Below are 12128 nucleotides of genomic sequence, written 5' to 3' on the forward strand. Positions count from 1 at the left end.
AGTTCTATTTTCTTGGAGAACCCTTATCGATATAGTGTGTAAGTGCCATTTTTAGAAATACACAGTTTTATTTGTTTTATCATGGTGAGTATTTGGTTTCTGGAAGAAGGTGATAAGCAATGCATAAAAAACTGAGGATTATTTAATAGACACAAGTAAATTCAGCTATGGTTGACAGTATATGGAAATTCAAAAGCATGTCTTTAACGATGAGAAGCACTTAGGAAGTAAGTGTAAGTTTTGGCAATATCTTCTCAAAAGACCTCTGCTTCCCATAAAGTGGAACAAATACAGGCATAATTATGCATATAAAGTCTAAAATTAAAATTCTTGCATTAGAACGATGGTGTATTTGGGTCAGATATGCTTAATATAAAAAAATAATGAAAGGTGTTCGGAATTGGCTGGAAAATCTATCCACAGGAGCCCTGAAAACACTACTTCAGCCCATCATGTAATACTTACTGAATACTTAGTGGTAAAAAAACACCCGGTGCTGCTTGGTCAGGCATAAAAATGCTTGACGAAAATTGACTTGTTTGTAGTGATTAATGAACATTTTGTGAATGTAATTTCTCAAATAAGAACAGTAGAATTTTCCAAGATTAAATTTACAGAGAGATAATTCTGGGTGACATCCAAAGAAAAAGGTGGTCTGTGGTTAAATTTAGGGAAAACTGAATTGTACACAGTAAATTGTGACTCTCCAAGGGAGCTAAACTAGATTGTTTCCAGAAGTAGTTTAGTTAAGGAACACATTCTTCAAGTATGCCCATTAATCTTGCATGGCATACTGGACCTTGAAAACGAAGTCTCTTCTTCTTTATTGTTGCATTGGGCCATTCATTTGCCTTTTGGAGTTTCATTCTCTCATTTTTATCTGTGATGTTTACATATCAGAATTGGTTTTGAAACTTCAGCAAGGTACTTTCAGAAATGATAAAGAACTTTAAGAAATCTAAAATACTGCCTAAGTATGTAGCGTATAGTTGGTTGCCTCTTTTTTTTTTTTTCTTCATTGTATCTGAAGAACTCATTTGAGGTTAATTTCCTAACATTAGGGAATATTTGTGTAAGGTAGGACTCAACCTTCTACTGACACTGCAAAGGGACAGGCATTTTACTTCCCAGATACTGGCAGCTAAAGTCTTGAGCATTTGACCTTGACTTAGTTAATGAAATTCTCCCTACTGGGACTTAGAATCTTGAGGAGTGACCAGGGATGACTTTGGTTAATGTGACTCCAGTTACATTTGCTATAAAATCTATATCTCTACCATAGAACTCTATATCTACCATGAGATAAATGTAAAGTCCTTCAGGTAATTAATTATAAATATAGAAGTTTTCCTTGGCTTGTATTGGTTTGAGATGTATTTATTTGAAAGGTATGATCTTTTTTTCAAAACTAAATATGTTGAGTTAGAACACCTTCACTTTCCCTGAGCAGAGAAAGCACATAGAAATATTCTCTGCAGTGTACACATGATAAATTGGATTAAGCTGAAATCAGGTTTTTAGAATTTTGACCCAATAAATTGCTCTGAGGAGTCATCTTTAACAAAAACTTGTTCAGGCCACAGAGATTTTCTTTTTGCAAGGTAGATGTTACTTAATCCCATACAACCTGCACCTGGGAGCAAGGTTTTCTCCAGAAGGTGGTGGTGATGGTTCTTAAGGAAGTGAGTAATCCCAGGCTATTTATGATAGAAGCCTGGCTAACTTTTCCTTAATGGTACCTATTAGGCCTGAGGAGCAATTAAGGAATGGAACTTCGTGTACTGGGAATTTGAAAGTGGATACTTAACGTTGTGAATCTTCTAGAAATAGATAGAAAACAGGTGCTTGTAAGGTGGGGGCTGCCTATCTCAGCATTTTTGTGAAAATCACAGGGACAGCGCTGAAGATCAACGTGGTGACATCCTTGGTGACATTTATGATCTGCATTGTTTTTATTTTATAGCAAATTATCATACTTCTCATTGTATAAAGATACTGTAGTTAATAAAAAGCAGGAAGTATTCTACTGGTCTCCCCAGGAGCTCTGGTTTTGCTTAGGTAAGGCCATCAGATGTTGTTCCCAGGGTGGTTCCAGCACTAGATCTAGGAGAACAAGGCAAATAAATGTTAGACAAACAGCTAATGGGCACAATCATAATATTGCTCAGCAGAAGTTTATAAGATCAGGTTATTTTTATGTTTTAAGAGAAACCTGTCTAGCATGACCCATATATCCACTGTGACCCACCTGATGGGTCCAGAATAAAAATGTAAGAAATTCCCAAAACCTGTACCTAAGGCCATCACTGTTGTTATGCCAAGGTATATCATAGCTTTTCTTCTTTGAACTAAGGATGTATGTAGCTTTGTGCTCTGAGAATGTTCTCTGCCATAGCAAAAAACACAGCAACCATGAGGCTTCTTAGTCATGGGATTGAGATGATACTTTTTTATTTTAGTAAAACACTTAGTGTAAGTTCTTATCAAATCCCCTTCTACATTGTAATGAGCCAAATGTGTCTCCGTTTTGATTCCCACCCCCCCCCCCCAAGATACTACAGCAGTTATACCATAGTTCTATTTGCACCGTGCAAGAAATTCTACCTTTCATTGTCCTGTGTGAGGTTATGTCTGAGGATGAGACAGACACACCTGTGTTTTCCTCACTTGTTTCTTTCAAAGTGTAAGCACCTGGCTATGCTGAGTTCTTAGGTTTCTCTCATGTAAGCACCTGCTGAGTGTAATTCTGGTAGTGCTTTCTACCCAACTTGAATCTTCAATGTGGACCAAATCCTTTATCTGTTGACAACTCGGGGAACACTATTTCCAAAGCTGAAGAAAAAAGATAACTAGATTTATGGGATTTATTAAGAGACCATAATTCTCCAGTGAGACCTACAAATGTGGCCACAATCCATCAATTTTGGGGCTTGAAGAAAGAAAATGATCAAGGGGACCAGTAACTGTCCAGATGACAACTCAGGTTTACAATGGTTTTAGTTAATCAAATAGCATCACACTGTTGACTGGAAGACCTGAATCATAGGTGTCCTTGAGGATGAGAACACCTTGAGACAAAGGCTTCTGCTTCTCCAAGGCCAAATCTCTGACGAGATGAAGGCTTTCACTGAGAAGGCAGGCAGCGCTAGCCAGTTGGTTTAACAGTTGTAGGAACTGCTTCCTACTAAAAAATATGTGCCACTTCTGTCATTGGAGAGCTGATGTGTTCTAGTAAGAGAAAAATCAAAAGAAAATGGATCTATTCTAGAGCAATTTAAAATCTGAAAAGACTCTCTGGGGGAAACTTGTTTTAGTTTAGATTTACATCTGTAATAGAAGCAACTGTAGCAACTTTGCTAATAGTATTTCTTGGCATTTTATACACGTCACCTCACCTTCATCGTTACAACCATGCTGGGAGGAGCAGTTGTAATTTTCTTTTTACAAAAAAGGTAACCGAGCTTTAGGGGGTATAGATAACTTGCTCATAGAGACGGATAGTTGGAGTGGAGATTCTAATGTAGACTGGGCAATTCCCCAAATTTCTGTGACCACCACCCCCTCCATTGTACTGCCTCTGAGTGTTAATTTTCTTTTTTACTGTTTCAGATGCAAATAGTTTATATTGAAAGGCTGAATGTGGTAGAAGAATTTAATTTCCTTAGTCAATGGTTTTTGCTTCCACATCATTCTTAAGAATGTTGTCAGTAATTTAGCAAAATAAAAATCTTACAGTGGTGAAAAGCCTCAGTTCAAGTAAGGTCTGAGATAAACCCAAATGATTGTTTTCATCACTTTAAATCTCAGAAGTAATCTCTTTAAAATGAATATAATTAAATCTGGAGAGAATAATTTTGTTAATTTGCAGAGTTGAGGTCACCTTCAGTTTAAAGTATGGGGTTCTAGCTTCTGTTCTTAGCCTCTTCATGTATTTTTTAATGGGTAAAAATGTAATACTTAAAATAAGCGAGTGAGAATATTTCAAACATGCTTTAATTTGAAAAATGCCTTTCTCCTCCTAAGAGCCCTGTGGTCTTTAAGACTTGATGGACTCGGTCTTTAAATCTTTAAACTTTTAATTCATCAAAATCCCTGAAATGATCTCTGTGCTGTCATTACCTTAGATGTGAGGTTGTAATAGGTACATATCAAGCTGGAGACCTGTTTTCTAGTCCTAGACAGGTCAGAAGTTGGTTGTGTATGCTTGTATAAGCTCTTTAACTTTTTCACATACTTAATATTTTCATCTGTAAAATCAGTTTGAATAGCTAACAGAAAGGAGACTATTCAAATGCTGATGTTTAAAATACATTGTATAAATCTACATTCTTTGCTGCCTTCAAAAACTATACTTACCTAAGACAATACACCTGCATCAGGACTATAGGGTATTTTTCATTTCAGCCTCAATCTGCAATGAAAAAAAATGTCTTCTAAGTCATAAAGTATTTTGTAGACTGTTGCAGATGGTATACAAAAATGTGAAACTTGCTTGGGGAAAAGATTCTTGTCAAAATGTCGTTTCATAATAAATTATTTATTGGCCATCATTCACACTGGGTTTTATACTGTCTCTGCTCTTAAATTTACAGTGTCCCAGGAAAAACAGACCAGAAAAAAAGTCAATAGTTAATAAGATCTAATTATTGGGTGTGCACAGAGGACAAAGAGAAAACAGAAGAGCTTGAGTGTCAGGGAAGGACTCCCAGAGGAGGTGAGGTTTAAATTGTATCCTGAAACTTGAAAAATTTAGTCAGGATGAAGTAGAAGGATTAGGCAATAGGGGATGAGTCATAATGTGCAAAATCCTTGAGGTAAGAGCAAGCTTAAGGTAATTGAAAACTTGCAAATAGTTCAGAGGAGTCAAAGGAGGAAGAACAAGAAGTAATGGTAGATCTGACTGAAGGGGCAAAGGTCCAAACTCTATTTAAAAACAAAACAAAACTTTAGATGCAATGGAGAGCAATTATAGGAATGTATTAACTATTTGGTAGTTTACAAAGATTATTCTGATCTCTGTATAGAGATGAAGTTAGGTGTAAGAAAAGGAAGGGGGGGGGATACAACCAATCGGGATGTTGTAATCCAGGCAAAGGATTGCCTCAATTTAAGTACCAGTAACTTAGAAGTAGATAGGGAGACCAAGATACTGAGGTGTTAGAATCCTAGAATCAGTAGGATTTGGAATTTGGACGAATATGGAAAACAGGTGAAATACAGGAGTATTTGTTATCTTAGACAGTGGGTGAATTGTGATATTCATAAGTTTAGGAAATACAAGAGGAGGTTTTTAAGGGGAAGATTTGGGTCACGTTGAATTTGAATTTCTTCTGGAACAAGAGAGCCCCATAAAGTTGGATAAAATGCTCAGTGCTGAAGGAAGAGATCTTGGCCTGAAGGTAGGGATTTGGAGATTAAAGGCATGTCTTTGGATGAGAATGCTCAAGGAAAATGTACTATAAAGATCAAGGAAGAAAACTCTGGAAAGGAGGTAAAGGATGGCTAGAAGAGGACAGTATAAAACAGCATGAGAAGGGAAAACTAGAAGGACAAAAGGTAGAAAATGATGATACAGATGCCAAAGAAATTGTTTCAAGAAGGAAGGAATAGTTGTGGGTGTCAAGTGTTTTTGCAGAGAAGGCTGGTAAGAAAAGGACTGAAAAACGTTGGTTAGATTTAGCAAGAAGGAGATGGTCAGTGTAATGTTATTGTTATGGTACCATCAGAAGTTCTGTGAAGAACTAAAGAATTAACAGGTGTGAGGAAAGAGAACATACTATTTCAAAAATCTTGGCTGTAAGGGGAGGAGAAAAGAAAAATAATGAGGGAGTAGTGTCTAGAATGTCTTATTCAAGGTCAGGAGAGAAGTAACTTTAAATTGGATGAAGCCAGTAAAAAAGGATTGTTGAAGCAAAATAAGTATAACTAATGGAAGAAGAGCAAGGTAGTGGGATGGGTGGCATTCAGATGGACAAAGCTGACCCAGCACAATTTTTGTTCAACTTCAGAAATAATTTTGGATTTCAGTCAATAATTAAGTCTTTTGGTATCTATACTTTGATTTTTTTATCATCATTAGCTAAGTTGGGGCTGAAGTCTATGACCATGCCTGGAGTGAGAGTAATGGACTGCAAAGGAATAAACATGATTTTCCTAACATCTGGTAATCTTTGCATATTTCCTTAGACCCATCTGTAAAAGGGAAATTAAAAATCGTACCTTTCACTTAGAAAGGTTTTAGATAATTTTATAAATACATGCACGTAAGGCTATTATCCTTCACATTTAATAATGGCTTAATAAATGCTGGCTATGATGTTGAGGATCATAAAAGCTACTTCTAAGAGCTAGGATAAGCTGTAGTGGATATGCCAGTCTCCCCTGTAGTATGGGCGAAAGAAAGGGGGAGGAGAGAGTCTGTCTCCTCCTTGCCTGGCTCCCACTTGGCCATTTGCGGTTGTCTTTGTTGTCAAAATTGTAATGACCAACTCCAGCATGTAACAGAGACTTTCTGAAACTTTCTGAAACCATATTTAATGCCCCTAGCACTCTGTTGGGATCTTAGAGGAGCATAGTAATGAGTTCGCAGAAGAATCCATGGTAGTGCCTGGACTGAATGATGGGTGGAGAGGAAAAAAAATTACAGTCTAATTTTACAACTGTTTCTGCAGCTAATGAGCTTCTATGGGATAATAATAATATAATAGAACTAGTTCTGAGGGTACCATGGTGAAGCTAAAAGAAAATTACACTGGTGGCTATTTGCTGGTCATTTCAAGATCAGGGTGAGGGGTAGGGATAGGTCAACTCCTAATGTTAATTTAGTCTGGTTCAGAAGCCCCTTGGCCGTTCTTCTAGTGGCTGTGCCAAGTATATTTAGAATGGCAGATAGAGGCAGATCCCTGGATATAAATGACTTTGGAGTCAGTGTAGTAGATAGGCATTATTTTTCAGGAAAAAATTTGTCAAATATAGGACAAGGGGATTTAATAAATTATACCCCAAATATTACAGAGTCACAGGACAAATATGCATACCAAGCATTGATCAAAGAACATGCTGTTGTAAGCTGAAGTCAGAAAGCAGAGGCAGCTTGGTTACCCAGCTGTGAGATGAGTGTGGAAAGACCATCTAAAAGGCTCATACAAATAGCAGAGGTCTCTTCTGAGTGCTCCAGACCATCAAATATGCGCAAGTGCCTCAACTCCATTTATCTCCCTCTTTGCTAGCAATTACTGAAAGACTGGTTGCTCAGCAGCACGGCTCCACACTTACTGGTTATAAAGCAAGAAAATAGTTACGAACCTGCCTTTTCATCATTGTAATTGAAAATACAAAGGTTTTAAATGGCAATATGTTATAGAAAGTAATGGAAAAGCAAGTCAAATGAAAAGCAAGAGACTTGAAGGAAGCCTGTGTTGTGTGCAGTTCAGTTTGTCTTTTGATGATGTCAAAAAGGAAAGTGTAATTGGATAAGCAGATAAAAGGGACTAGGAAAGGGTTGTAGAATTGCTATTTTTTGACAGAATGTAAAAGAAAAATATTTCTTAAAATTGAATGAGACTGTCAGAGCAAAATCTGATAACAACTCCTAGGTAAGGTAACTTTATTTTCCTGGGATAAGGCAACCTAATGCAGCTGTTGTATCACCAGCACCCCCCCCCTCCCCCTCTCCCTCTCAAAAATAAACATTAAAAAGCTGTTAATATGTTACCACCTACAGTTGGGAAAAACCCTGCCCTGTACTTTGTTGTATTCACAAACCTTTTGTTAAAAAAGTTTAACTGCCTCATTTGCTTTTAAATTGGCATAATCAGGAAACAACTTTTGTCTTTACAATGAAAATATCAGGAAAAGTCTGCCACATACGGGCATTTCAATAACAAAGGAATGAGTAAATCTGAGTACACAAGTTCTTAAAATGCTGTTGGGTGATAAGGAGGGGGTTAAATTTTCTTACCTCTAAATCACAGTAGAGAGGAGGTGAGTTTACGGAACAGCACTTGGAGGCAAAGTCTGAACGCTTGTCAATCAGCCCTTGGAGTTCCAGGGCACTGACGTCAGGCAATTTTGCTCTTAATCGTTCTGCTAGTCTGAAAAACCATATTTATGTAAGGTTTCCATACTTGTATTTTATAAACCTTTCTCATACAAAATGATAACCCACTTCTGGTCTTTTACAATACAAAGATGGAAATAGTTGTTCTTAAATTACGGGTCTGTGGAGTGATTCTTAGCGACTCAATTTGAGGTTAGAAAATGAAATCTCCAGCTCTTCTCAGATCCTAAAAGTAAATTTACAAATTGCTGCTAGATTTGAACTCCAGGCTTCCCCCTTCATTTGCTCCATTATATCAACATAGAAGACTTCCTCTCCTATTCTTGCTGATGTTCTATCTTCTCTCCTGTACTACATTTCAAGTTCCTTAAAAAGCCTTTCCCTGTCAGGACTTTATGCCACCTTAATCTTTTTTCTCTTTACTCACTTTATACAACTTCCCCCTCAGCGCGCCTACTTTCCAACTGGCTATGTTGGAAAACACAAAGAAGGTCAGAAACGGGCTCTTGTTTTTAGCTCTACTATCCATTATGTCTCCACCTCACTTTCAAGATGGTGCTAGGACTTGAGTTCTCTAGATTCTCTCCCAATTTGAATGGTCTATAATCTTGGTATCTCTCTATTGTTATAATGGGCAATTCAGTCTGGTTTTCCTACCTTCTCCAGGAACTGTTTGCCAGCCCAGTTGTGGGCAATGGGAGGTAGTAGAAACCCGAATTTATCTAGTTGGGGTAAGGTGGATCCTGGGAAAGCACAGGAGGATGAGGGGGGCTGGTTTGCTTATAAAAGCATTACTGAAATGAGTTGGTCCCAGCTGGAAGGGGAGGCAAGTCAGACCAGGAGGAACTCAGAGGATGGAGAAAGTGTGTGTGTGCGCGTACCCTGGTGCAGTGTTTCAAATACCTAGACTCTAGTCTGTCTTGTGATTTTATAACCCTACATGTCAATTCCACTATATTGATAATTTCTATAATCTCAGTATGTTAAAAATATCAGTAATTGTCCCATGCGACCCTGGAGTACAAAACTTGGATTATCTGTTTAATGTTATTCTATACTATTTTTTTATAATTGGGGAATATTTTGAACTTCAGGCTTTCACAGTTTTTCATTTTAGAACTTTGCTAAAGTAGACTTCATTGGGGTCCTACTTTTGGGGATTCTTTGGTCTTTTTGTGGAGTTCTATTTGTGCTTGCTTTAGGCCTATGTTGAGCAAGATGATTTGAAATGGATGTGAGCAATCTACTTAATGAAACTAGGAATGCAATGGGTCTTTAGGAACCCAGCAAAATTTCTTTCACTTTTATGGCCGTTCTTGAGAAATAGGACTACTGACTATTGTACAACATTATTGATGATTAATTAACGTTTGTATCTTCAATTTATAGAGAATACATGCTGGTCATGGGTGGTACTACACTTGATTGAAAGTTTGGGTTGTTTGTCAGACCATCTGCCATGAAGTTAGATAACTTCAGTAGTTTTACAGTTCCTCAGTTATTGATAGCAATATCTACATGTGGCTTTAGGGCAAGAATGTTGATGAACTGTGGGCTAATCTGTTTTTGTTTTTTTTATGAAGTTCCTATAGGTCTTATAAATATACTTTTGTGGCTGTGTTCTAATTGATATCTCACCTGATACACATGACCATTTTTCCCCTCCAAAAAGAACTCCATTTAGATAGAACTCCATATAAATATCAGATTCTACTTTTTAAAGTCTCAAGTCTTCAACTATACTTTCAAATCATAATACCATGCTAATATTTTTGATAAATGTGGAGGAAACCGAAAATTTCCTTACTTCTTCTTAAACTCTGTGAAAGTGTTTTCTGAATAATCTGCACATAGTTTTTGTCCCTTGTCAATGAAAGAAGATAATTCCTTTTTCAGTTGAGGGCCCTGTAAGAAAACAATTACATAACAAAATTATTTGTCTTGAAGCACTGTTCTATGAGGCATTAATCAGAATTCCGTGTAATGTGTTATTATGTGTGTTTATTATCTACACCAGACATTGGCAAACATTTTCTACATAAAACCAGATAGTAGATATTTTAGGTTTTGTAAACCATATAGTCTCTTTTATAATTATTCAACTCTGCCAATAGAACACAAAAGCAGCTATAAACAATATGTAAACAAGGAGTGAGGCTGTGTTCTAATGAAACACTATGAATCCTGAATTTTGAGTTTCACATTTTAATGTGTCATAAAATTAAAAAAATTAGAAGACCATTCTTGGCTCATGGGTCATGTGAACACAGATATGGGGTCAGATTTGGCCCATGAGCTACAGTTTTCCAACTCGACCTAAACCAAGGTTGCTGAAGAAAATAGAGCATATAGTACCTGTGTATTAATGCAGGCAGCAGAGTCCTCAGACTCACAACATTCAGCAAGGCTTTTCAGGGTTGGCTCAAGGATTTTACTGAGGAATACTTCTGGAAGAGGAGTTCTCCTACTTAGTTCAAATATATATCTGGTATGAGAGAGAAAGGAGAGAATGCTCTTTAACATGTGTAGATTTGTGTAAATGTTCTCTGTATTATAAAAAGGCAGATCACCTGACTTCTGCATCTTAACTAAAAATAAAAGATTTAAGTAAATGTGACTCCAAATTGACAGATTTTGGATTAATATTCTCATTGAAATGCAAATTATTAGCAGTTGCTTTGTAACTATTCTGACTAGTTCATAATGAATTAAAGCTGTGTGTACTATATATGCATATGTATATGTTCTATAGAAACCTATCTATTTCAAAATAACATGGAACTAGCTTTTGTGCAACTATAACACCATGAATCTCACATAAAGCATCAAGTAAAAGCCTTAATTGGCTTTTCTATGAAAACAGATTTCTATAAATTCTTCCATTGTTTTATTCCATTGTTATCTATGCATTTATAAAAATCGTACTTGGACAAATACAGACTTCCAGCCTAAAGTTAGTCTCCATTCTGCTCTCTAATATTGATAACTTTCTGACCTGTTAATACAACCTATTTGTGAAATATTTCTATGCAATGAATATGCATATACTTGTAGCTTATGCAACTTAGGGTATATGCAGCAAGGGTGTATTTTTAGTTTTTGTTGGATCAAAACAGATAAAGGTTTACCCTTTCTTCCATTTAATTTCTTTGTCACTTAATGCTAGTGAATATCCATACTGTCAAGAAAGAAAGTTACTCCAGTTAACTCACTGATCTATGGCTTTGGTGTTTCCTTTATCACATACGTCTTGACCTGTGGGCAGCTCAACAGCTGGCAGCTCTGGTGTTGGGGCAGCAGGCATGAAGTAAGCGCACATGAAAACGTCCATGGGCGTTTTTTCTTGACAACAGTCCTTAAACTTAGAATTCTTTGTGGCTAAGTTGTCACAGATCTTTACTGTGTATTCAGGCAGCTGCAAAAGCAATTGTGAGTTTGTGCATTGTTAGTTTCTTGGTTGGCCTAATTAAAAACAAGGAAGGCTTGGGTGCCTGGGTGGCTCAGTCGGACTTTGGTTCAGGTCATGATGTCGCAGTTCACAAGTTCAAGTCCTGTGTTGGGCTCGGTGCTGATAGCTCAGAGCCTGGAGCCTGCATCAGATTCTAGATCTCCCTCTTTCTCTGCCCCTCCCCTGCTTATGCTCTGTCTGTCTCTCTTTCAAAAACAAATATTAAAAAAAAAAGAGGAAGTCTTATGTAGGCTTACAAACCTTGGCATGGTATAGATGAAAAGTTATAAGTCAGGTTATAGAAAAACACCTATTAACGGAGACCTGTTTTCTTAGGTTGTTATCATCTGTTTTTTTCCCCACTATTATTTCTAAAGCTGTCCAGACTTGGAGTAACCCTTATCTAAAGCACCAGTTCAAATTCCTATCTAAAGGATTATGTAAATGAAAAATGATGGAAAAAAATTGACCATCAAGTTATAACAGGTATAAACATGAGCAGCTTTGAATAATAATTGTTGCAGTATTGTTCAGTAGAACTTTGATGAAATGATCTGTATCTATGCTGTCTTATGCTATTGTACATTTAAAATGTGGCTAGTAGGATGCCTGGTTGGCTCA

The 12128-nt window shown here is 36.9% G+C and overlaps 1 protein-coding gene across 1 annotated transcript in view; it reads right to left on the reverse strand.

The window, feature by feature from the left end:
• Nucleotides 1–2043: 2043 nt before the first annotated feature.
• Nucleotides 2044–12128, reverse strand: part of GC (GC vitamin D binding protein) — a 34667-nt gene continuing 24582 nt past the window's right edge. Inside the window, exons 9-14 of the mRNA XM_049630032.1 lie at nt 11272–11474; nt 10415–10544; nt 9867–9964; nt 7961–8093; nt 4357–4411; nt 2044–2103 (exon numbers count right to left, since the gene is read on the reverse strand). Of these exons, the coding sequence (XP_049485989.1) occupies nt 4382–4411; nt 7961–8093; nt 9867–9964; nt 10415–10544; nt 11272–11474 (594 nt within the window). The 3' untranslated portion in view covers nt 2044–2103; nt 4357–4381. The remainder of the gene's footprint in view (nt 2104–4356; nt 4412–7960; nt 8094–9866; nt 9965–10414; nt 10545–11271; nt 11475–12128) is intronic.

Source organism: Panthera uncia, chromosome B1 (genome assembly GCF_023721935.1).
Source record: "Panthera uncia isolate 11264 chromosome B1, Puncia_PCG_1.0, whole genome shotgun sequence".
Lineage (NCBI taxonomy): Eukaryota > Metazoa > Chordata > Mammalia > Carnivora > Felidae > Panthera > Panthera uncia.